Below are 26,513 nucleotides of genomic sequence, written 5' to 3'. Positions count from 1 at the left end.
TTAGGAAATGACTTTGACCTCTGTCATGTTGACTGGGAAATTGGATTCACCTGGTCTGTAACAGGTGTGCAATACAACGTCTGAAATCACAAAATACCACAACATTCTATCAAGGATTTCGAGGTTGAAGCCATTTGTTTTTGTCATCAGTCGGATGCACTGCTGTCACTATCACTTATAGACTTATAGATGATGAACAAGAGATTTGAGAGGAAAAAATACAGCATTTTCCGGACAATAAGTTGCGCCTTTTTCATAGTTTTGGCCAGGGTGCGACTTATACTTATATTTATACTTATAAACTTATACTCCGGAGCGACTTATATATGATACTAATTGTTATTTTCACACTTGCAATTGCATTTCATACTCCAGTGCAACTTATACATGCTTTTTTCTTCTCTATTATGCATTTTCCTGCTGGTGCAACTTATAGTCCGGAAAATACGGTAACTCATACTGTCAAAAACATAAACTGTGGGGTTATTAATCAGACTTTGTGTATTGTAATGCATTTGTGTATGTAACTTTCACTCAGGTCAGGTCAGGTCAGCGGTGTTTGACCCTAGTTCCCTCAACATCCAAAACATGTGAAAGAGAGTCAAGTCCCAGAGTCCAGTCCCATTAAGATGGCAGCTGACTGACCAGTAGGAAGATCTTCGACTCGTGGCACATGCTGTCTCCATTGGTCTCCAGGCTGAAGTTCACCACTAAACTTGACTGCTTGCTGTCCAAAAACAGAGTCCTCCGGGTCGATTCCCTCTGGTTCAGCTTCGCATTGTCCAGCTGAATTTCAACGACAAATCCTTCAAATGAAGAGAAAGAAGCGTAGGAAATCATAAATACAGAGATAGGGAAGATATTTAAGTGGTGCAAAAGTCAAATTATTGTATTAAAGAAACATTTTGAGGCATCTGTGCTTGACATTTTACAGAAGATACTTTTTGCTTTTACTTTTACTACATTTGAGAGCAGATGTCTTCAATTTCTACTCCACTACATTTTAGGATTGGACTGAAAAGTAAAAAGTACCTTCTGCATGTTTTTTGTTACTTCTTATTTGGTTAGAGGGGTTAATACTAGCACATCCATGGTGATATTCTGCCTTAAGGTTTTGGCTTTGAGCAAACTAAAATATGCATACAAAACGATCACCACATTTTATTCTTTAATAGATATCAAAAGCGCAAAAGTCTTTTACTTTCTACTCTAATAGTAACATTTTAAACACGCACTTTTACTTGAGTCGATTTTTACGTGTCATACTTTTACTTTTACTTGAGTATTCTTGCTCCTGTATCTTTACTTTTACAACAGTCACAAGTACAAGTGAGTATTTCTTCCACCACTGAAAATACCGGTAATCATGATCATTTTTTTACATATTCAACTATGCAGTTCAAAGTGAAAGTAGTTATTACATAAAATCACACATGTTGAGCGATGCTGAGAGCCGCATGACAAACACTACAGTCAAAACACGCACATACAACACACACACACACACACACACGCATTTAACTGCAGTGAACTACCGTAGCAGAGCACGTTAGCCTGTATTTACACAATTGCTCTTTTATCTCGATCTGAGCCTCCAAATCGACCGCAGTAGAGTCCTGCATTCTTGTGGCCACACAAAGAAAGCACCGTAATGGGGACCATGTGTGCGTGAGTGATTGTGTGTGCGTCTCACCTAGACGAGAGGGGAGGTGCTTGCCATTAGCCAGCAGGCAGAAACCGACGCTCACGCTGCAACAACATGTCAGTGACGTGTAAATGACAAGGTAGAAACTGTTGCTGTTGCTGCAAACGGTGACGCTTTGAAGTGCAATCATTGTTTTGTAATAGCAGGAACATATAAATAATGCTATTCTTGTTTTTTTTTTGTTCAAATGTTATGGCTCAGAGTGAAATACTTAAACAATGAATTGGTTATGAATGTTTGATTAAAAATAAATACACATTCATAAACTAATGTGCCTTGAAAAAAAAGTCTTAGTATTAGTCTTTCTTTAAAATAAACTAACTTTTTTACATGGAAAGAAAGCCTTGGAGGGTAAAACAAAACCTGATTTGACTTATGCGCCGTGAAAAGTGAAAAGGTAATCATAAATATTGTCTATCTGGTAAGAACAAGCAAAAAACATTCAAAAAAACGATAGTAAGTGGGCACATGTATCCTAATGGATTTATAGAACAGTCATACATGTTTAGTATCCAATAATCATATATATATTTTAATCTAAAAGCACAAGGTTATTCATTTTAACCAGATCTATTCATATTGTTGGTGTGGTATGTTCACATTCATAAACTAATGTGCCTTGATAAAAAGTCTTAGTATTAGTCTTTCTTTAAACTAAACTAACTTTTTACATGGAAAGAAAGCCTTGGAGGGTAAAACAAAACCTGATTTGACTTATGCGCCATGAAAAGGTTATCATAAATATTGTCTATCTGCACGCTCTACATCTTACATACACTCCACCCAAACTACAGAAACTAAAAGTGTTCATCTATACCTCAAAGTGCGTCAGCCCTACGTGAAGCCACACATGACCGCATCAGTCTTTTAGAAAGTTACAACCATTTTCCGAGCTTCCAGTGAGAGTCTGCGTCCTATTCAGCACTTTTCCAAATACGTGCGTCCTATTTATTCTTCGTTTCCACGGCAGCCAGAACGCCAGTAAACCTCATAAGAGCACCTCCTTTTATAACTTTAGGCACACTTTAAATCAGCAACCTTTTACAACAGGAAAAAGGGGTGAGGAAAAGTTTAGAGAGGAAAGCGAATTTGTCATTATAAGCGTCATCTCTTTATCCGTTCAATCTCATGGTACTAATTATGTTTATATAATACGTTTTTGGAGGAAAAGGAGGTTCGTTATTTTGCGAAGATGCGTGGCTCTAACTAGACCTTTTGTGCTCTAATGAATGGTAAAAGACAGCATGATTAGCTCTCTTTAAAATCCAATGATAGGCCGCATCTTTTCAGTGACGTCCCACGAAAATATGGACAATTTTTTTTTTTGATTTTAGATTTCAAGGTAATAACAAGCAAAAAACGATTCAAAAAAACGATAGTAAGTGGGCACATGTATCCTAATGGATTTATAAAACAGTCATACATGATTAGTATCCAACAATCATACATGTATTTTGATCTAAAAGCACAAGGTTATTCATTATAACTAGTTCTATTCATAATTTTGGTGTGGACAAATAGTAGAATGGGTTAAAAAGTGGACAAAAATAAAGTATAATATGAATAATTTGTGTCTGAATGTATTCTGAGAGTATAAGAAGTTGCGTATTACCATGACATTGGCACGGTCTTGTCCCCACTCGTCATTACGCAGGCTTTTTCTTCTGGGATGAACATGGTCGGGTGCACTATCAGCGTCGCGTTGGTATTGACAATGGGACGCGCTCTGAGTGAAGACAAGAACGAGTGTTGTAGATCATTAAATAACCGACTGACAAACAATATCAGCCAACTAACCTGTATAACACGGCTTTATCCGCTCCAAAAGCACCGACGAGCAAATCTGCACGAGAAGACGGATAATGATCGTAGTGCATGGGTGGCAAAAAAGTCTGGGTGACAAAACAGCAAAGTATAGCAACCTGGGTAGCCATTTTGATCCAGATCTTTGTTACTGCGAAGTGCAAAGCCGAAACCAGCTGGAAAAGCCTCGGATGCCCATTGGCCTGAGAGAGTCTGAGTGGGCGTGTCCTCCAAGCCGTCCTCATTACCGTTGTAGATATAAACGAGTCCCTGCTGGTCTTCTCCTCCGTACGGACAGCCGACAGCGAGATCTGGACAAAGGTGTGAAACAATCAAGACTGGTGGACGAAACTTGGGAGATATATGCATTTACTGTACATCTGCAGATACCATTGAATCCATCTTGGTCCAGATCACCCAGAGGAGCTATAGATGTCCCAAAGCGGCTATAGGCCTGAGAACCGACGGGATTGGTGCGGCTGGGTTGGAGATGGAGAGGAGCTTTCTGGAGGTACACGTAGACTTTGCCCAGTTCTTCCAACTGTCCAGCGGGGCCCCTGCGCATGAAGAGTGGTGCCCCAACAACCACGTCATCCAGGCTGCAGAGTAAAAGCAAATGTCATGTAGAGAAAAAAGAAAAATATGTCAATATGCAAAGATATCGGGAATAGCAATTTGAAAGCAAGCAATAATGACAGTGAAGAGCTTGTGGCACTGGAGGCCAAGTGAAAAACCTTTGGCAAATGAAGTAGGCAACTGTTTCTATGTGATTTGTTTAACATGGACAAGAGATGGGAGAATCAGAATCAGAATCAAAAAAGGTTTATTGCTATTGTCAATGAACAGAATTCACAAACATAGGAACTGGCTTTGGTGATTCGGTGCAACATAAAAATGGAAGTGCATTGATGAGTCCTTCAAGTAAAAAATGCTGGTGCTTCTCAAGAACAATAAATAACATTGAATTATTGTAATAAGCTTCTAATTTATATATAAATAATCATCCATGGACTTGAAAAAAAATCATCTGAGGCGCTCCGAGTTTTAATTTAAAAGTCTATTATTAGTAAAATTGGTAAACCCTGAAGAAAACCTCCATAACGACGTCACACATTTGTTAAAAAAATGACTTTTATTTTACCAATCAGAGGCCTTGGGTGATTATTCTGCTTATGGTACTCAATAAGCTGCTTTTTATGTTCTTCGTCTGTGATTTGACCAGTCTTTAATACAATATTAGACCTGTTCTCAGTGAATCTGACTTCATTTAGTGGTTAAAAGGAAGTGAAAGTAGCACATTGACATTTGAAAAGTACATGGAAGGACTCATGAGACTGGGGGAATTTCTAGTTGCTAAAGTTTCTGGCGAATGACAAATATGAGTGTGAGAAACTTTCCCTGTCTCCTTGATGACCTCACTTCTAAGGTCATCACTCATGCACTTCTGTTTTCATTGGCCTCTGCTCAGAGTTCACCTCCCTCTCGCTCTTATCTCCGTAAGCAAAGCCGCGCGTCCGTCCATCCGTCTCTCACTTACCCGTCGCCGTTGATGTCTGTGACTGCCACCGCGTAGCCGAAGTACGAGCCCATCTGGAACACATTAACACACAACCCAGTCAGCCAGCAAACACACCGCAGCGCACCAAACTCTTTGTGCTTCCCCTATATTCTTGTCTTTTTCATATTGTAACAACCTTTCAAGCTTTCCTTTATTATCCCCTAGAGTTCAACCGATCTCTTTTCATGGAGCTTAAAACTAAGACCTTTGTGAGCTCTAACAAATGCAGGGGGTCCACGTATGGCGCTTTGACTCCTTCATAACGCGCTGAAGGTTTCCGCTTCCATTTCGTACCATGTTTGATAAATCAGGGTCGAGTTACGTTCCCTCGCCGGCGACTTCAAAGTCATTTGTAGTATTTCGACGCGAGTTTGGAGTCTAGGGACCGGAGTGAAAAACAAGACCAAGCACAAGAGTGGCTTTTTGGTTACCTTTGCATTCAAAACAACTCAATCATCATAAATCAAAGTGAGACGGAGGACAAAGTTCGTTTCCTGCTGTGATACCCAAGAACCGCTGTTTTACCAAGCACTCAAACTGAGAAAAGTGTGATCAGAATCTTGTTCGTGCAAGCACAAAAGCGCACACACACTTCTGTTAGCTGACTTTTCACAAATGGTTGTATTTTCACGTTTTATTGCCACAGTTAAATATCGGGAGAGTATTACCTCAAAAGAACGTAACTGACATAGACGACCAAAGAAACAAATAGACCACATGGAACTGAAACTCAGTAGCAGCATCAGAGAACGAATCAGTGTTTCCAATAAATATGTTTCCCCATAGTCAAATCTTGGTCTATGTTTGTCTAAAAAGAGTGTCTGCAAGATTATTATTATCATTAACCAATAAAAAAACAACACTATCTCGACCAATACCGACATATAACAGAGCTTTGCATATTTCTGTCATGTTTTGGGATGTTTTTGCAGCTGACTCTGAACAATCCTCACCAGTGTAACTCTTCAGCTTGTTCAGCACCCTCAGGCCACAGAGGGATATGACGGACGACCCCCCACACACACATAAAAACACACACACAGTTTGCAAAAGCCGCACAATGAAGGCTAAGAGATGAGGGACAAGGATGTAGCTGATCTCGACGTGCGGACAATAATATTTGGCGACTGTATTTTAGCTAGCGCTGCCCAAAGCGGTGCTTAGTGTGGGTAAAGTTTCCAGCTTGTGACTCATCTGAACTCACAAATGAACGTTGTGGGTGGATTATTATTGAACGTGTGGGAATTCTTTTATGTTTAAAAGCAGAAGTTCTCAAAATGCATGTAGTGGAGTGAAAGGTGCAGCTACTTCAAAATGCAATCCATGCAATATACTATACACGATGACGTTCACAGTGAAAGAAACATGTGTTAAGTACTACTATAACTGCTTTAAAAACTATTACTACCCAACCTCCAACTAATGCTGCTAATACTAACTCTGCTACTACTGCTGCTAACGCGGACACAACATGCTGACAGCCCTACTCACTTATAGAAGTACACAATAGATTAAGATTAAGTGTAAAGAAAAGTCAGATTTTGACATTTGATTAATTCACACTCACATCGGACATTTTTGTGTACGGCAAGCAAAGTGTGTTTATTTAACACTGATTTTACTAATATGTCAAATAATATGTCGCTTATATGAGTTAATAATAGTTTATATAAGTTAATAACAGTGTGTGTCTTTCCCTTTCCAATCAAAATGCACCAAGAACAACACTGATTTATGAGAAACCTTTCAACGGGTTACTCAACTCATTAATCAATGTTGTTCTTGGTGCATTTTAATTGAAAGGACTGATGTGTTCAATTGACAGTCACAAGGAGACGACCTGACGACAATGAAAACTCCAAACAGAAAAGTCCGGGTGACGAACCTGGAAATGTATCTGTTCTGCCATGTGTTAGCCCAAGTTACAAACAAAAAAAAACATATGGAGAATGCAAATGTCTGATATCACGATTAGCTCGTGACACATTGCATCAACTAAAAAAGTTAAATTCTTTAATCCCTCCCTAGATGGAGAAAGATTATGTTTCCTCTGTTGGAAAAAACAACATGACCCTAAATATGTACAAAGTCCAGTGAGAAACGCCATTTCATCACTCCACGTGTGCCAGATCTGTACATACCTGCTCTCCTGTCAGGTTCACCAGGCACGTCAGATCCTTTCCATCTAATATAGACACCTGAAACCAACAGGAGAAAATATTGGTTCAAGACTAAAATACGATTGTAAACGGATATGATCACATGTCTATGAGTAGGCAGAGGAGGAAGATGAATCCTTACTAGACCGTACAACAAGAGTCCTTTGGGAACCCCTGTGACAAAATCTGCAGGAGGACAAAGGTAGTCAATCCAACACCCATCGCAAACCGTGTGTGTGTGTGTGTGTGTGTGGGTGTGTGTGTGTGACGAGTTTATGCGATGAGGAGAAATAAATAAATCAACAATAATTAAATAAACCTCACCTTCCTCATCATCACCACTGAATTCTCCGCCTGTCACTGAGTATCCTGCAGAAAAAATATAAATGCTCATTGTTTAACCATGTAAAATGATTGTGAAGAATACAATACAATTCAATTCCTGTTATAAATACAAATATTGATAACAAATATGAGCATTTGAACTGAGCATTTATTCATTTTTTTCTTTATTATGGCTGTTTATTTGTGGAGTGCACTATGTAAATAAAGTGGATTGGATGATAATGAAACAACAGACCACTCCAGTGACTTCAATTTGCATTAATACATGGATTTATATGGATTTCCTTGATATGTGCATTTGTTTGGCGTCGTCGCTTCCTCACCGAGATAGCTGTCGTCGTAGCTGCTCTGAACTTGTCCGGTTTGCTTCTGCCCGCTCACAAACAGCAGGAAGTAAGACGGATAATAGGCCTTGACTATTTCCTCAGTGGTGGCGGAGATCAGCTGACCTACAGGAGGTTACAGTGAGGTCAAGACAGGTCAGGGGTCAGATACATCAACTGTATTCTCCTGTCAACACAACTAAATCTATCTGAGTGTATCTGCTGATGATCATCACTATTGGACATTCCTGTGTGCTCACCTTGCCAGTAAAAGCTGCCTGGTCCTCCAAGCACAACCCTCCCGTTCTAAAACAGAAGAGCAAGCACAGATGAGGACCTCCCCCCCTCCAAAAATTTACTATAACCTTTAAAAATAACTACCAATGTTTCCTTTACCTTGGTGAAGTCTGCACTAAATCCGCCTTGACAATAGCCCTGTCCAGCAGGTCCATGTCTTTCTGCAAAAACGTGGTAATGTAAAATATATTTGTCATACATATTTACAAACGTTGAATATGGTATTTTCTGGACTATAAGTCACACCTTTTTTCAGAGTTTTGGCCGGGGTGCGACTTATACTTATATTTATACTTATATACTTATACTTACACTCCGGAGCGACTTATATGTGATATTATTTGTTATTTTCACACTTGCAACCGCATTTCATACTCCAGTGCGACTTAAATATGTTTTTTTCTTCTCTTTTATGCATTTTTTGGCTGGTGCGACTTATACTCCGGTGCAACTTATACTCCGGAAAATACGGTAGATTCACTGATTCAAATTGGGAGGACATCTGTTCATTTGAAACAACATTTGGTCAGTTTAGTGGTTAAATCAAAACCATCCATAACTGGACATGGTACAAAGCACACTGACTGATTTTTTCCTGCTCTCTACGGATGAAACATTAAATCATATGAATACTACTGCACCCGAAATCACTTAAAATAAAGAAATTTAAGCAATGACAAAATCCCCTGCTTCTTGTTGTGATACCGACAGGATTATTATTATATTCTACTGTATTAAGTTAGAAAAGTAGAACAATCGCGGAGAGGTCACCTGTTCTGCAGGGGGCGAACTCCACGAAAGATCGGAGGCCGTCTACAGAGAGGAAGCACGTTCCTGTAACATCTGCAAAAGGAATGTCGTGTTCGGTTCGCCAGTAATACCTGGGAGCACAGGCCTGGAACAAAGACACCTCATGAGAGATGATTTGAGCCTTTTATAAACAAACCGAGCAGCTCGAAAATGTGCACACAAAGGCTGTCTGGCGGTCAGCTGCCGAACAACTGCATGATGTGTCGTTTACAGATGATTGAGTCATGACTATGAACTAAAGCTGGCGGTTTATGGACCAAAAATGACATTGACTGAGCTTCAATCTGGTATCATCAGTACATAGATCCTTTTCTATTGGACTCTAATTGTCTAAAACGTTTACAGAGCCTACAAGCCAAATCTGCGAAGCTCGAATGATGAATCTTACCAGTATACTGTCGCCATGGGAACGTAGGGTCGCTCCGAACCACTGATGAGACTTGAATTCAACCTGAGTTAACTCCTCATCGATGTAAAAATAGCGATCACCTGGAAAAGCAAAGCCAAATATAAGTGTTTTAAGAGCTTTAAGCAGTGGTGTGGTTCTGATCTGGACTCTTGAGACACAGTAGTGCTACTGCAAGTGATCCAAGGATCCTTCTATGATTAGCACGGATCTGAAGTCATCTGCAAAGAACGTGTAGCCCCCACATGTCCTTAAGTGTTTTTAAGTGGGATTTACGGCCTTGTTGCCCGGGTCTGCACTCTTAATCTATCCTCGGACTTCAAAGACCTCAACGCCACTTGGGCCATGTTGTTCATGTAAGCCACACGTCTTTGTCAGGATCTGTTTTAAAAGAAAAGGCCCAATGACACAGAGCTAGTGATGGAATATCTCAGGTAAAGTCGTTCAAAGACACTGGACATCTTGTGACAGACAAATATACTGAAAGCCTCTTTGCAGTTACAGTTTTATGCCAAATATAATTATTGCAGTTGTACTTTTAGCATTGGAAACTATTCTAATCATTGTATAAAATGAAAGGCCATACTGGTTTATGCAATAGTATGGTGGCAGTATGTGTAGTAGACCTAATAGTGGTTGGAATTGTAGCAGTATGGATTAAACCTAAACAATTCATCCGTCATATTAACTTTACACAAATAACCTTGTCACAGATTAGAGCAATGGTAACAGGAATAAGGATTTTACTGATGTTTGGTCATGAAATCCATTGCAAAATCTCAACAATACACAGTATTGTAACACTAAAATATTGATATAGTGACCTACCCACTAACAAATGGCTTAATGCAGGCATGTCCAAACTAGGGCCCGGGGGCCAAATGCGGCCCTCAAACCAATTTTTGTTATGTCGGCCCAAACAACAAAAAGAAGTACTTTTTACTGTGAAATTGGGAAAATTCAGGCATATTGATGTTATACCAACCTAATATTAATGTTCTAGGTCTAATTAAAGGTGTGGAGGCTCATCGCAATTATATCAAATGCAAAATTTCGAATGATTCACTTTGTCAACAAATTCGACATTGTCAAGTTGTTTGTGGCCCTTTGCCCCGTTTAAGTTTCAAAATGCGGCCCTTGGTGAAAAAAGTTTGGACACCCCTGGCTTAATGGAAAGTAAAACAAGTTCAAACGTCACACATTGTATCACTGTCTCTCTCTTAAAGGCTCTTTGTCTGGTATATAGTTATAATCTATGCCACCGGTGATCATTATTTTATATTTTGGACATTTTAGATCACAACATTTATAAACAACTAAAACTAAAAACTAAAACTGTAACCGTCATCACAACAAAGTGCTGTGCTGAGCTTCTTTTTTTGTTTTAATCCATGCCAAAAAATGCTACACAATGCTGCTAAATCCCAAGTGTATCAATACATTGAAGAACAAAGTAAGTAAAGAGCAGTGGGTGTGTATGGGGGGATGGGAAAACAGGAATTGTCTGCGAAATTGCAAATGTGACTCAAACCTGCACAAACTATTCTGAAAACATATAACAGTATTAAAACGTGGATTTTGTATGACATGTCTATTTTATTACTGAGTGTTCATATGTATATTTTATCATTCAACAAAAACTTGCTGTGGCTAACTTAGGGGCCGTTTAAAAGTGTCTCTTAGGGGCCGTTGACACACTAACTGTGCAAACCCGTGCTGTATCGCATGTTGATCTATGGCCTGTATGGAGCGCAGTGCTGACATTTACTGCTCTGGTCTTCTGCCACTGTTGACATCATGGAGCCGCGTGTCCTTAGATACACTAAGCTAACAGGAAGTGCACTAGTGAATGTGAAAACACGCAGTAGTAGTGAGTATATTTACTTTCCTGCTGCCTTTGAAAGCTCCAAATTACACTTCATGGTTGGATATAGTTTATAAATATGTGTATTTGTGTGTGAAGCTCTGCCTGCACCATCTGATATGTGGAAGTCCAGCCCTCTGATCCTCAAAGTCCTTATCACTTCCTGCACGTTTGATGGAGCTGATTATTTTTCATGCACTTTTCAGGCCCGTTCCTCCCTTAATGACCCTTTAATTAAACAGTGGCTACAACAGCGGGCCCAACTCCAACAGGAAATCAAAGCGCCGTGGAAAGGAGTGCAGACAGGTCCCGTACCCCCGAAATAGAGAGCCTGCCAGAAGGGAGGGGTGCAGCCAAAAGCAAGCATGCCACTAAAACATAGAGAGAACTTCAAAGAGTACTTCTAGGTATGACGCACATAACTGCAGTGGGAAGAAAGTCTGGAGCCACACTTCTAACCTACAGGTCAGAGATGATAACTTCTGCAAAGGTCTTTTTATGGCTGGTTAGACACAGCTTGAGATGACTATAAAGATGTGTCGGCAGAAGATAGTTTTCAAGATAAAGTGCAGTACAACTAACGTGTGACTTTTAATTAGCAGACAAAGATATGGTTTGAATAGCCGTGAATCTCCACGTAACGAGGCGGCCTACCGTGCTTGTCAACGTCGATAATTGTGCAGTCGGACTTGCTCCAGGGGCAGGAGAAGATGGCTCCTCCTTCGGTGACGTGGGGCTGGCTGGTGTTGGCTTTTGGGGCTCCCACCAAGACACTCAAACTGAAACAAGAATACAATAAAATGTTACTATAAAACTTAAAATACAGCAAAGAATGACGTATTATTGCCTCTTAACGTTTTCATCTTACACGTTGTTTGCAGACTGAGCAGCGCACTTTAAAGCCGCATTACCCACTTCGGAATGATTTCTTTTTCCTCATGAAATGTAAAGGAAAACGGTGACGAGACATGTGTGCATTTTATGAATTTCAAGCTTGTAAGAAACCAAACACCGAAGCAACATGTCGAGCGTTACATGATGGCGGTCATTTTGCGGATCACCTGCAGACTTCCGCACAAAATACTACCAATAGTGTGTTTATCTTGGCCTGCATGTGTTCAAATTGACTGCGCTTTGAGCTTTTGAGACGGTCTGCTAAAAGAGTCTGCCGCAGAGGGGCTAGAGTTAGACATATGTGACTGATGACATTAGCAGAGATTAGACAAACTGCCTCCGCTTTGTCTACAGAGATCGGAGTAGAGCCATTCTTTATTAGACTCTTCACTACAGTGGACATTTGAACATATCTACAAAGCTCTAAAAGCCCGAGCCTACGATGAAACATGGTGTTTACGCGTAAGACATCGGAGCAAGTTCCAGTCCGGTCGTTTATGTTCAACAGTTTGACCATTGCAAGCATTAAATGGCTTGAAAATAAAAGATGAGCTGAATGGTAGTATGCTTTTTAAAATTACATGGCACCAAAATGACAATAACGACCAAAAGAGATTGCGCTTTCAGATAAACTACTCGCTCCATGCCTTGACTCACATTTAGCAAAAGCGGGCAATGAACTGAACTATCGGTAATATTGTGACTGATGCGATGTATTGAAGATATGCAACATTTTAATATATTGCTTATCAGAAGGGGGGGGAAAACTCTCAAAATGCTTTCCACTTTTTGGAACATTTTAGGCTCTTAAAAGGTGATATTTCAGAACTATTTTCAGAACTTTGTAATTTTACAGTAAAATACTGCTTTGCGTATACTTAAAACACTGCATTGGATCAAAGTACAACACTACACTGGGCAAAAGTGAATCTCTACGTTATCAAATATCGGTTATCGAAGGGTTGACGTGAAACATTTTGCAGATATTTGGCGTCTGTGTGTGTCATGTGTGCCGTATTTTCCGCACTGGATTATAAGGCGCACCGTCAATGAATGGTCTATTTTCCATCATTTTTCATACATAAGGCGCACTGGACTTTGAGGTGCATTAAGCGAAACAAAACGTGTACCACACAAAATCGCTTCGAGGTCAGTAAGCACAACCAGAATGAATCCATATAAAAGGCGCACTGGATTAAATGGTGCGCTGTCGTTTTTGGAGAAAATTAAAGGCTTTTAAGTGCGCCTTATTGTGCGGAAAATATGGTAATTCCCAGTTTATCCTCAGTGCATCAGATTTGCCTTTTTGAACAGACTAATGAGTGGAAATGGAAAAAGAAAGGCTGTACATGGCTGTATGTTTATAGAATCCTGCAGCAGAATACTTTATAGCAAAGATAAATACATGTTGCTATTATTATTACAAAAGTGAAAAACAAATTAGTGAACTTTACCATAACTTAATATAACTATGTGGTTTTAATATCAGTATTGGCAAATATCGATTATCGGACAGGACACAACAACCAGACATGGGTATTTTTATTATTTTTACAATCTATATCGGACCGTCACTATATATTATATCATTGTAAAATACTGTATTGGGCCAAAGTAAAATATCTAAACTGTACGGTCACCTTTAAATGACCTGAATGAACTCTGGACTTGTTTTCCTTTCAAATGTCAGCATTCAAGAGAAAAATGTGAAACGGCTAAACCTAAATGAAACGACAATAGCTACATGCTGTGTGGCAATGAAAATGACTCTGTTTATCATTCCTAGATGTTATCCTGGTGCTGTTTTCTAACAAGCAGGATGTAACGTCCACCCGCCCCCCAGTTCACTTCAAATACAAGAGCTGCGTTACATTTTGAGACGCTCCAGGGACCACAGATCCTTTTTAGACCGTAAGAAGAGTGACATGCGTTCGATTACGGCTGGAACATGGAGTCTTACTTTTCCTGGATCTAGATAGGGCCTTAATTATCTGGTAGGCCCGACGATGATGCATGCGCTCGGGTCGGTGAGAAAAGAGCAACGGGAGCGAGACGAGACAGACAAACAGTGCAGTAACTGTTCAGAATGCATGACAAACGCTAGAAACAATTCTGTCTACAGGGATAAACACAGCCTGCTCATTCACAACACATTATCTTGTTGGCTGTTTACCAATTAAAAAAAAAGGGCTCAGACGTACAAGCCACAATCAGTCATAAAGTCATTCATAATGTGCAGGCTTTCTGGGCCAAACAGGGTAAGTATGTGTATGGCTCTGTGATGTGATGAAAAATCTCATATTTCTCATATCATCTCATATATTCTTTCAATTACTTTCAGTATTTTTTTCTTTTTTAACATATACAACAGGCATGTCCAAACTAGGGCCCGGGGGCCAAATGCGGCCCTCAGACCAAATTTTGTTGGCCCTCCAGCTTCCTGCTATGTTGGCCCAAACAACAAAAAGTATTACTTGTTATTGGGAAATTGGGAAAATGCAGGCATATTGATGTTATACCAACCTAATATTAATGTTCCAAGTCTAATTAAAGGTGTGGAGGCTCATCGCAATTTCGTGAAATGCAAAATTTTGAATGATTCACTTTGTCATTCAACAAATTCGACATCGTCAAGTTGTTTGTGGTCCTCTGCCCCGTTTAAGTTTCAAAATGCGGCCCTTGATGAAAAATTTTTTGGACACCCCTGATATACAATGTACAAAATCTTACTCCAAACCAAGTCTAAACTCGCTTCTGGCCATAGACTTCTCGATTAAAAAGTTCCTGTCTGATCATTGACTATTAGAAGTTATTTCATCTCAATTAAAATGTGTTTAATTGCACAGCCTTGTCCAACCTGTATAAGTGCGCTATTATATAATCACCCAACCACTGCAAAATTATCCGTTTCCGTACAAGAAATTTGTTGAATCCTAAACCAACATGGGCTAACACGGGTGGGAAACATAGCACCCCAGTACATGGCATAACATGCACAGCTTAACCTCTTTGACACATAAAATACTGCAGCAGAACTTGAGTGCGTGTGCATGCATGCATCAGGATACTGTCATTATTTACAATGAGGTTAATAGTGATGTAACGAGCAGGGGAAGTCCCAGAGGTTGAGCAAGAACTGCTGTGAACAGCTGGATGAGTCCTTCAGCAACAAAACCCATTTGTAAGACAGTCCAAACACGACAGACTCAATCAGATACTTTTTGTTTTCAGGGCAGTAAGTTGTCAGATCTCAAAAGTCCTGTTTAAGATGACAGTAAATGAATGCACGCTACATAAAAGGAAGATCATTGCAAACATACTACAACAATGTATTGCAAATAATCCATTAGAACTACAACGTATCCCTGTCACATCACACCAGAGACAAAACTTATGACTATAGCCCACCAACGTTATGTTAAGTGCCTGCACAAAGCCTTTCCATGTCTTTCATCCCGGTTCAAATGGGTTTGAACATGAAATGCGTGTGTTCTGCGACATCACATCTCTGGGTATAAGCCAAAACAGGTGACATCACAGGCTGTTCCCATAAAGACGCTGCTAGATCTGTGGCCGGGACTCACTCAGCAGTGTCTCGTCTGTCAACAGAAAAAGCTGCACTCCAGAAGTCCCACTATCACAAGCGTCCACAACATTAGCTTATTTTGACTTGTCTGACTTTAACCCCCTCCTCGCCATTCCCCCGGTCCCACTGTGTCTGTTTCCAATCACCGCTGCAGCCTGCAAACCTGGAATCCAATGGCAGAAGGGGGAAAAGTTGGATTCCACACACATGTTCCTAATAAAAAGTAGCGTGTTATATATTACGGAATCATAAAATGCATTGCAAATATTATAGTAACCTTTAAAATATGCTTGCCATTCTTTACCTGCACAATATAAAACTAAGACTGGAATCCCAAAATATCTCATTGGCTATTGCATCCTCTATGTCTGTGTGTAATGTGTCAGTAGCCAAGATCAGAATCAGAATCAGAATAGACTATGTCCCATTTGCAAGTCTAAATTATATTTGGCAATGGAATTAATTAGTATGAACTTAAACAAAAAGTGGTAATATTAATGCATGTCTGTCCCCCCACTCTTACAGATGCATAAATATAACTTTTGAAGCTCTAATTAAAGTCTCACCTGGATGCATTGCCGTAAAACTCAACCGAATAGCCGAAATAACTCCCCGGGGGTCCGCTGAAGACCACCCGTTCCTCCGCGTCCAGATTGAAGGCGGCGCAGAACTGGAGCACCAGCAGCAGCAGCAGCAGCAGGGACACTACGGGGACGGACGGGACGAGGTCGTGTCTCCGCGGCAGGACACAGCAAAGTCCAGGAGCGCTGACCATCTCTTCTCTTCTGCGGCGACTCTGAAGAGCGGGCGCGCACAAGACATCATCCGGGCTGCTCTTCGCGGCGCGTGGGTGTCGCTCCTGTTCATGAGTCGGGTCTGTCCCGGTCCCCTCGGTGAAGTTGGATGGATAACGGACGGGGCACCCGCGCGGGAGAGGGAGGGGAAGGGTGAGTGTCGGGGGTGGAGCGAGCCATGAGCGGCCGCCTGTCTGTCTTATTTTTAGTGGGGGGAAAGGATGGATCGTTTTCAATTGCTGATGTTTTTATTTTTTTATTTTATTTTTTTATTTTGTTTGGTGGGATAGTACCTGTGGTAGATAAGAAGAAAGAAGAAAAGTTGAAAAAGTAAAAGTTGAAGATAACCAGAAGTAGTGCTGAGCTGTGAAACGGAACGTCTCTATGTCATCAATAAGCGACGCCAAACCTAATAAATACATGCGCCAAACACAATTTAGACAATGGTTGGCACTAGATCATACACGGCTAACTCACGGAAGTCCGAATTCGGAAGTTTCGCCCCGATTCTGTATTATTAACTCGCGGAAACTGTTATTTTTGTTGTAAATGTTTTATAATAATTGATTTTGGCATTAAAAAAAAAAAATTACAATACAAACTTGTGGAATTCTGACTTCCGTGAGTTAGGAGTGTATGATCTAGTGCCGACCTTTAGACAATTTACAAGCAACTGACACACATTTTCTGACAATTTAAACGAGTAATATTATAAAACTGCGGCGAAATTTATAGGCAACATTTTTAGTAAAATATAGTCATGAGTAATGAGAAGTCTGAGGTGTTGTATGGTTTATAATAAGTAAACTGCCATCTGTCTTTTTCTCTCTCAGTGTAAAGTGGTACGGTGCTATCTTAGACAAAGCTTTATCTTCTTTCTGGGCTACTTATAAATAAAAGTGTTTTAATGTGCATGTGGAAAGTATTTTATGAATAATTGCCTGTAATTCAGTTTGTTGCCTCTAGATGGGAGCAGCGCAACAGGATATTATGCAGTCAATGGGATAAATCCAGGATAAATCTGCTGTCAATGAGCAGGAGGTGACAATTTTAGCATTTTTTGTAGTTGAATACATACATTGTTTTGTTTTGTTTAGTTTTTTTTATATAGAATGGGAAATGTTTTGCTCTTAACAATAGATTTTGCACAACTTTTTGTGTAAATATCTATTTATGGTTAGTAACTAAGTAAGAAATCAAATCGAATAAAACATTTACCCTCTATTTACCCAAAAGTGTATCTTTAATTTCATTCAGGGGAGAAAATACTGACACACCAACTGTTTGTCTGGATATATAATTTTCCATAATCTGAAGTGCTTTTACAGCATTTAAAAGGTTTTGAAAAGACCCGACACAATGTAGTCACTTGCTTCTCCGTCAATGAGGCCTGTGGCGTTATTGTGGATGAACCAGCAGGGGATTTTCTCTCCATTTTTTATATTATTCCTGAAGTCTCTCTGCCAGCCTCTGTGAAACGAGACGCCAATTTAATTATGCAAACTATAAATGAATGTAACTGCTTTGAAACCACGTAGTACCTGGTCACATTTAGCTGGTGTCCTTTTACAAACATGGTGGCATCTGGTTTCTCGGGGGATTCTCCTGGACGCATGTTGGACACTTCAAACTCAATGCTGTGATAAAACTGACCTGGAGACAAACGTTTACAGAGTAGATGTGAATAAAACTATATAGGAATGGCAGATTAAGTCATTCATTCATCAATTGTGTATTTACCCAGTAGACCATGGACGTTAGGGGACAAAAGATGGCTGTCTAATGTGTAAAAGCCGAGATAGTCCCTGTGGTACGGGTGCTTCTTCCACACTTTATGCAGCAAGATCACAAACTTCACGGAGTCTTTTAAAGTCACGGTCAAGCCACGGTCTTTGGTCACGTGTAAATCCAGACTAGGGTCAAAAAGAGAAGCTCGTTAAAAAGCAGAACTGATAAGAATGCGGGAGCGGCATTTTGGAGCAGAAACTCACTTGGGACCTTTAAGAGATGCCGTGCCAGACCACTGAAGATCCACCAACGTGCCATCCTGGAACACGGAGATGTCCTGCGTGCCCACCTCCAGTTTTACTCCCAAGGTTTTATGGACAATTCCAAAGCGACTAAAGTATGTATTGATCTGACCACCAGGCGGGATTGCCTTGTCTCCAATAAGCTGACCATTTACAAGAATACCTGAACAAGCATCGGAAGTGGGTGACTAAATGAAATAAAAAATACTTGGACACACCTTACTGTTAAATAAAACATTCAAAACAATACCTTGGTCTTTGACTAAAGTAAGGATGGTCCCAGGTTTGTTGTTAATGTTGAAGCAAAGAGCGTCTTTCCTGTCGGGCAGCTCAATCAGGAAATGAGGGTCACCATCCACTAGAGGATTAAGGACATGTAAATTTTACTATGTATTATAATAACATGTTGAAGTAAATTGTAAGGGTAAACTTGCTCCGCATGTGACAGTCTACCAAATCCAAAGTAGTTATAGTAGATCTATCCTTTTCGTGACCTGTAAACTCTTAATTAGAAGCTTTTTTGTTATGGTAAAATAAATAATCTATTTACATTGTAACCATTTCTCCGGCACTCCAACCATTAATTTACACATCCAAAATAAGTCTGTAGGCAATTGGAAAACAGCTTGTATATGTCAAAAGGATTCTCTGCATATTTAATAATGTACGGTACTTTTTTTTTTTTTTTTTTTTACAACTTGCAAATCCTAAATCTCTTAAGGATTCAATCTGTTTTAGAGAACTGTGTCTTAAACCTGGAGGTCTTTTATGTAAACATCTTATTTTTTCTTTTTTTTGAGAATGTCAGTAACATCTTTTGCCATCAGCCAAAAAGTCTTACCTAAGTGAGTAGGTCGACTGGGAGGCTGATAGCTTGCACCTATAAGAAATTAAGAAAATTCAGATGTAGGTTTAAACAACAATGAGATTTACATGTAAAAAAATGTCTTCTCTTACGTGTCACACCCTTCTCTGCCATTTGACGTTGTTCTGTGAATAAAACAACAGCACAAACATTAAAACAAAAGCCTTTCCAATATTAAGAGATCATTAGGACTAGGATGTACCCTCTGTCAACTTGTCAGCCACTAGCGGTGGGTCCTCAGATTCTGGTTTGGTTACTACCATGGATGTGAGAGGAGTCACAAAATTATACTGCAGGGACATCTCCAGTGCTTTGGCTGAACTGTTGGTCTTTTCTTCAGCACTACCGGTCTTACTACAAATCAAAAATAGAATCATCAAGAACGTAATGTCTGTCTTCAAAATGTTTGGATTACGTTTTGAGTCAGATACTAAATGTAAGAAGTACGAGAGAGTTAAAGGTGGTGTAACTTTTCTGGTGAAGGGTCTGCCATCTGCTTGTTTCCATGGAGATATAACTATTTTGCATGCATTTAACTACAGGCGTTTTCTCGCTCAAAAATACAACGAAACCTACATTCTTACTGTGAGTGGGATCTCCTCTCCGCAGATCTGAGCAGTAACTCGCCCCGTTGGCGCCGCCTGCTTATCCCCACGGTGATAGTTAGTCCCGTTTCCATATTGTGGAACATTCCAGGTGTGATGGTGTGGATGGTTTTTAATCCAATTGGCCAGCAGGTGTCATTACACTCTATAAAAACCCCTCTACCACTTCTTCTTCCTCTGCTACTCCCACTTCCGCCTCAGATTGGGCTGTTGTCGACGCCCTGTTCTCCGGTCCTCAGGTAGTTTCTGCATTTTCCACTCCAGTCTTTTAATTCTACCGCCACTAATTTGTGTTACTCTAGTGCCATGGTGAGGCTTACGCCCCACGACACTCCGTGCTATGGGGAACTCCTGGATTGTGCTTTGGCGGCTGGTAGTTCTGGAAGCTGAGGTCCCGTGTGTGTAGCCGGCTGAACTAGCCACGTCCGCTGCCCGTCAAGGGTGCGCAGCAGAAGTTTCCCAGCAGTAGGTAAAAGGAAAGTTGCATTTTAGGCCCATATCTGCTCCGCCTTTAAAACTAACTTCAACTTTTAGGTCATGGGGGATGGGACAAGCATGCCCCGCCACCTTGCCTTTTTCTTACCCTCAACGTAAATGTGATTGTTTTTATGGACAACGATGAATGTGTAATTTCACTGAGACCAATGTTTTTATTAAGAATTATTGTTCATAGAAATAACTTATTTATAAAGAAATCATATCCTGTATTAAAAATGCCTAAGTGCCTCTTGTCAACAACGAATCTGTGCGCCTTTCTTTTTAATGTTTTTAATATGGTCCTGGGCCCATTAATGTCCAGGTGGCGTTTTTGGTTCTCTGATTTTGGTTTTAACAGCAACAGCTAAAGTTAAAACACCCCTGACATGTCACACAGGCAAAGCAATAACCTCTCTGTGGGTATCAGCAGATGGCAGACACTCCACCAGAAAAGCTACGTACTGTATATCGACAAAAATTACAAATGAGTAACAAAAACCTCTTGTCTAGAAGCTGTTGGATGGTGAGGTATGCCCACAGGCGCTCGGTAAAGTCTCCAAAGATGTACTCCTCATCCGGGTACATCACACCCCAGTCGAGGGCGCTGGCCTGGCCCTGAACCTGGTAGTTTTCATACTTAAAGACAGGAAGACATGGATGCTTTGAGGATCTCTACAATCTCCAAACGTCCGTCGGTCTACTACTTGATCACGTTTGCGATCCTCACCCCCAATCCAAAAACTTCCACGGGAAAGTTATCCATGCCATTGTCCATCAGTCGACCAGCCACCACAGCCTCTGCACCACTGAACAAATGGTTGAAGTGGTTCGTTGTCAAGGAGTCCACATCGTTGACGGGATACCTCAAGTCGACCTCTAACAGCAGAGGACTGGACACCTCTGTGTAGAAACCCTGGGAACACGAGACTTGCAGAAAGTGTGATCGGTGGAATTTTGGGATTAAGAGGCCTTACCTGAAGTTGAAGAGAGGCGTCTGAGTCCTCGAAGATTCTGCGAGCGAATCCCTTGTTCTCTCGGCTCATTACGTCAAGGAAGGTGTATTCAACGTCATTCCCAAAGCCAAGACAGTACAGGGACATGTTTCCGCTGACTGCTTTTTGCACGTTCTGTTGGATTACGGCAGTGCGACTTTCTCCTTAGATTGCAAAGAGAAAACATAGATAGATGGATATATAGGGGGATAGATGATAGATGGATAGATGTATGTAGATGGCTATATAGATGATTGATGGATAGATGGATATATAGCTGGATAGATGGATAGATAGATGGGAAGATGGATATATAGATAGATATATAGATGATAGATGGATATATACATGGATGGATAGATAGATAGATAGATGGAAAGATGGATGGATGGATATATAGATAGATCGATGGATAGATGGAAAGATGGCTAGATGGATATATAGATAGATGGAAAGATGGCTAGATGGATATATAGATGGGCGGATGGATAGATAGATGGATATGTAGATGGATAGATGGATAAATAGATAGATCGATGGATAGATGGAAAGATGGCTAGATGGATATATAGATGAACAGATGGATATATAGATGGATAGATGGATGGATAGATAGATGGATATATAGATGGGCGGATGGATAGATAGATGGATAGATGATAGATGGATAGATGGATAGATACCTGAATTTGGCATGCCGTCAGTCAGTAAAATAATCATATCCGCACTTCTTTGAGGAAGCATTTCGTTTCTCCTTGCCGTGTGAAGCATCTCAACACCTTTCAACACCGCATCATTAATATTTGTACCTGCATAATCATAGAATTAGAGGTATAATTGTTATACAGGATTCATATGTAGTGTATATAGTTGGCATATTCAAAATTGCCGACCTCCATTATCCTCTAAGTTCCTAATGAAGTCCATTGCTTCAGTAACAGTTTGGTTGGTTGCTTGTTGTATTGTTGGTCGCCAGGGCGTAATTTCATGATCAAATGGGATGATGGCAAAGTGGTCCTCCTCTTGCAGGTCTTGGAGGATTGCTAGCATTGCTTCTCGAGTCTAGAACAACAATCGCATATTTAGAATCATCTGCATTTGAGAGAATAAGGAATGACCGTGTGTCTACTTCACCTGAGCCATTTTCTTGCCACTCATAGAACCGCTCCGATCGATGACAAACACCACGTTCATTGGGACACGGCGAAGGTCAGGGGGAGCAAAGTAATGCACAAAGTAGCCGTTGTTGATCTGATTGAAAGAAGACATGGATACAAATAAATTCAATTACTGGAGTGCTACTCTTTTTATTTAATCCAATGACAAAGAACCAAGTCACATTTTCCCTCAATCATCACAGTTACTTTGTATTTCATTCAAGTATATTTAGTACAGCTGATGATAAAACCTAGTGGTTGTGTTGTACCTGTATGTCGCCAAGGCCTTTTTCTCTCTTCACGTCATATTTCACAGTAAAATCTCCATTAATCAAAGTCCCCTCACAGTCTGGGCAACTCCTCTGCTGCTCCAGTGTTGGCGAGAAGGAGATGTAAGCCTGTGCAAATACACAAATAAATAGTTAGTGGATATACAGCGTTTTTCTTTGCCATGTTACATACAAACAACAGATTGTACTTTTTTGTCCGTCACAGTTTTCTCCACTAGAGGAAGCATCTCATTGGAGAGGAAAGTTGATTGGACATCAACATGTGAAATTCCTTGAGGTTCATAGATGTTTGTAACAATCTGAAAACAGATAAAAGACTAATGTTTGCACATTGTTTACGCATTTATGTATTATTGAAGATTGCTGATGAATACTTTGAACTCTTGAATGCGCTGCTTGGGCTTGACTCGGGTCAGGATCTCATACTGGCCAAATTTTCTTTCTAAGAGCTCTTCATAGGTCAGTGTAAATGTTATATTAGCTAAGGCTGCAATGTTAACGGACACAGAAAACGTCTCCATCTTTCTCCCAGAAGCCCTGAAATAGAACAGTTAAAGAATGTAAAAAGGGAACTTATTTGAAAAATCTGCTAAGTTCTTTTAAATCTTATTTTTAAATCTTTTTTCAGTAGTAGCAAAATATTCATTGTTAAAAATGGTCACATTCCAGAATAGTCTATTTGGACTATTTGAACAACTCAGTTCAGTGCTCCTAAAGCACAAAGGGCAACAAAATGACTTCAGCAAGTGGGAGACTTACTTCACCAGTGCAGCGGTCTGCCCAGCCTTAACAGCTGTGGCATATTGCTTCTTGGCCTTCTCCTTCTCTTTCACCACACCTACATACACTTGGCCGTCAATTTCCCTGTGTGGCACAAAACGACGGGTCAAACCTAAACATGGGCACTGTTATGTTCTCCGGTGGGCAGAACTGACATGCTGAAGTTGGTGATGAACGCCGTCTTGGGGAGCTCCACCTCAAAGAAGATCTCCTGAGAGCTGTTGGCCTTGTTCAGGGCCTTGGACGTGATGACTGCGTGAGCAAAACGCGAGGTGACCGTGCAGTCCACCGTCACGCTGTACACCTCCACCTGGACCAATAAACAAGCTGTTACCTTTTAGCAGTCAGTAATAATGAGCATGCAATTTTATATTTTCATAACTGGTTCAGTGATGTAGTTGGCAAACTTCAAATGATTGCTGCGTAAGTGAGTGTTAAGTCAGTGATTCCACTTGGGAGTGTATGTCGATGCTTGGGTGAGTCTCTGGATGAATAGTGAGGCTTCCTGTTATGATGAAAACCTTACCGTATTCTTGTCAGTACTTCTTTTCTACGAGTAAAAAAACAAGGTTAGTCCATATTGTGTAGTGGGAGGTTTGACCCTCAAAAGTAATATAATAATTGCAAAAAGAAAAAATAATATGTTTTTCCAATTTTTTTTACTTATTTTGTATTCTCTCTGGTCCTGTGCATATCTGTTTTTGTAATGTTTGTTTTTGTTGTCTTAAATACTTAAAACATTGGTACAGCAACCGGAATTACAAAGAACAATTATAAAGAAATTAAATTGTAAAGACATTTTTTTTAATGTATTTAAAAAGAATGTATCTTTATTTCATTTTATTTCATTTTATTTCATTTTATTTCATTTTATTTCATTTTATTTCATTTTATTTCATTTATTTTATTTATCTTATTTATTTTATTCTATTTATTTTATTCATTTTATAGGTGTATTTATTTTTATTTAAGCATGTTGATCAGACTACTTTAATCCATGTAATCGAGGGAATATAAATCACCCACCTCTGCCTCCGAATAGTGAGCACGTTTACCTGCAATGATGATCTTGTCTGTCCGTTTGCAAGCTGAAAGGAGAGACAAACAGTGAATAAAAAAGCTTTATTATGGCCACATTTTCCACCTTCAAGTCACTCTAAAACATAAATACCTGTGAGTTGGCTGCTTCCTCCGTAGAAATCAGCAGAGCTCCAGGGGCCAGCCTGGGCAGCACGAGGCTGAGGCTGCCCCAGAGCAGCAGGCGTCGGACACCCAAAAGTCCAGACATGACCCAATCTCTACTGAACACTCTGAATACACTGGGGCTTCACTAAATAATCTGACCGCCCCGGCAGGGAGGAGGGCCTAAAGTGTGCCTGCATCAATATTGACCAACAGGGGCAGGGATCAAGGTTTACCAAATGTTTAGGAATCTAGGTCTATGTCATTTCCAAAGAAAAGGCAGCTTTTCTATGTTTTGGAGAAGGACACAAATACAAACAATACAACTTTTAAATGTTGATTTTCATCATGAAACTTTTTTTCTTTTTTCTAAATAAACTAGCCTGGCTAGATATCCACGGGAATCAGAATGTGAAATCTTGGACTGTTGCCATAGCGAAACCCATGAATAGCCACCAAATAGGGCCTATGACCAAAATAAAATACAAACTCTGTCATGCAGTGTAGTTTCACTTGAGTCAGGTGATCTTTCATTTCCCATCATTTATTCCCAGCAGCTGTTTGTTTAATCATATTCATGGGCTAATAACAAATATATGCATCAGTCATTTTAAGTATAACAAACCATTCACACACAGATAAGAGAAGGAATCAGCAAAGTCAATCAAATGCAGTCTGTGCCAGGCTACTTGTTGAACACACTGGCTCCAGAGGTTTTGGCGCTACTGTCTTTTTCCAGAACCGTCTCAGTTCCTGTTCTCACTCCGCTGAAAACCGACGGAGCGACTTTTCCCATTCGCTCTGAAAGAGAGAGAAAAGGGAAAGTCTACTATGTTTCCAGAAAGTAAAAAGTGTGCGGCAACTCGTGGAAATTGAATTATAAACTAACTAAATTAAAACCGGTCTTGGCAGCCACGTGCTCATCAGTCCCTGGTGGTCTAGTGGTTAGGATTCGGCGCTCTCACCGCCGCGGCCCGGGTTCGATTCCCGGTCAGGGAACTTTAACTTTTTCTGTTCTTTTTTTTTTTTTTTTTTTTTTAGGCCTAGTCACTTAAACACAGAAAACGCCATGTTAACGTAAAGTGTAGCATACTCACCACACTCCACCATCACTTCGTAAGTCTTGCTCTTAGCCTCGCCCTTCATGCCCAGTTTACTACGTGCGCCTTTTAGGTCTTCCTCTTTCATTGGGGGTCGCTTTTTCTTCTTTACTTCTCCAGTCTATTGCACATGAGTTACACAGACAGGGGTTGAAAGAGGTGGAAACGCCTCAACTTGAAGATCTCACTCACCTGTGACATTCTGCCCACAATGTTCTGTCCCGCTTCTGTCTGTGTGGTAGAAAGTTACCCTTCGTATTTATAGTCCCATTTGTTCCACTCCCAGGGCCCCCCCAGCAGCTCTGTTGTCAGAGTGTATTATTAGGGGTGACGTTACAGAGTGGGCTCCTTAATGGCTCTCTCAGTTTAATAGACATGGCTGTGATGAGATCAGCTACAAATGTCCGGCCCCTTACTACTGACTCATGTAACCTAGCTATACTTATGATGTGATTGTAAACAATACAGAGGCTACACGTGAATAGATATCG

General features: G+C 40.3%; 3 protein-coding genes and 1 non-coding gene across 4 annotated transcripts in view; 1 reads left to right on the top strand and 3 right to left on the bottom strand.

The window, feature by feature from the left end:
* The window catches only part of LOC140365298 (integrin alpha-5-like), a 31,397-nt gene extending 14,766 nt beyond the window's left edge, over positions 1-16,631 (bottom strand). Inside the window, exons 1-17 of the mRNA XM_072451650.1 lie at positions 16,317-16,631; positions 11,925-12,049; positions 9,389-9,489; positions 8,962-9,085; positions 8,290-8,351; positions 8,154-8,199; positions 7,894-8,019; positions 7,550-7,594; positions 7,368-7,411; positions 7,208-7,264; positions 5,046-5,098; positions 3,899-4,107; positions 3,628-3,819; positions 3,503-3,548; positions 3,318-3,431; positions 1,694-1,749; positions 646-806 (exon numbers count right to left, since the gene is read on the bottom strand). Coding sequence (XP_072307751.1) covers positions 646-806; positions 1,694-1,749; positions 3,318-3,431; positions 3,503-3,548; positions 3,628-3,819; positions 3,899-4,107; positions 5,046-5,098; positions 7,208-7,264; positions 7,368-7,411; positions 7,550-7,594; positions 7,894-8,019; positions 8,154-8,199; positions 8,290-8,351; positions 8,962-9,085; positions 9,389-9,489; positions 11,925-12,049; positions 16,317-16,525 — 1,770 coding nt within the window. The 5' untranslated portion in view covers positions 16,526-16,631. The remainder of the gene's footprint in view (positions 1-645; positions 807-1,693; positions 1,750-3,317; positions 3,432-3,502; positions 3,549-3,627; positions 3,820-3,898; positions 4,108-5,045; positions 5,099-7,207; positions 7,265-7,367; positions 7,412-7,549; positions 7,595-7,893; positions 8,020-8,153; positions 8,200-8,289; positions 8,352-8,961; positions 9,086-9,388; positions 9,490-11,924; positions 12,050-16,316) is intronic.
* A 1,233-nt stretch (positions 16,632-17,864) lies between these two features.
* Positions 17,865-24,331, bottom strand: LOC140365308 (inter-alpha-trypsin inhibitor heavy chain H3-like). Its single transcript, XM_072451667.1, has 20 exons — positions 24,267-24,331; positions 23,896-24,050; positions 23,720-23,824; positions 23,335-23,497; positions 23,149-23,259; positions 22,940-23,068; positions 22,648-22,764; positions 22,407-22,575; positions 22,197-22,322; positions 21,496-21,677; positions 21,249-21,434; positions 21,021-21,157; positions 19,642-19,793; positions 19,532-19,564; positions 19,416-19,454; positions 18,825-18,932; positions 18,536-18,737; positions 18,285-18,457; positions 18,086-18,197; positions 17,865-18,014 (listed from the first exon to the last, which is right to left on the bottom strand). Coding segments are annotated over exons 2-20 (2,385 nt in total). The 5' UTR covers positions 23,898-24,050; positions 24,267-24,331; the 3' UTR covers positions 17,865-17,875.
* Positions 24,332-25,450: 1,119 nt separating this feature from the next.
* Positions 25,451-26,317, bottom strand: mustn1b (musculoskeletal, embryonic nuclear protein 1b). The gene is made up of 3 exons (XM_072451679.1): positions 26,215-26,317; positions 26,020-26,143; positions 25,451-25,723 (listed from the first exon to the last, which is right to left on the bottom strand). The coding sequence occupies exons 1-3, from the start codon at positions 26,221-26,223 to the stop codon at positions 25,608-25,610; spliced, it is 249 nt and encodes an 82-aa protein (XP_072307780.1). The 5' UTR covers positions 26,224-26,317; the 3' UTR covers positions 25,451-25,607.
* trnae-cuc (transfer RNA glutamic acid (anticodon CUC)) lies at positions 25,850-25,921 on the top strand. Its single transcript has one exon. It is a non-coding gene; the product is annotated as a tRNA-Glu (tRNA).
* Positions 26,318-26,513: the final 196 nt, after the last annotated feature.

This window comes from Eucyclogobius newberryi, unplaced genomic scaffold, assembly GCF_026437365.1.
Source record: "Eucyclogobius newberryi isolate DKJ021-1_F unplaced genomic scaffold, fEucNew1.0.hap1 SCAF_19, whole genome shotgun sequence".
NCBI classification, from domain to species: Eukaryota; Metazoa; Chordata; class Actinopteri; order Gobiiformes; family Gobiidae; genus Eucyclogobius; species Eucyclogobius newberryi.
The sequence above is the reverse complement of the archived record's forward strand: the minus strand, read 5'-3'. Positions and strand labels throughout refer to the sequence as shown.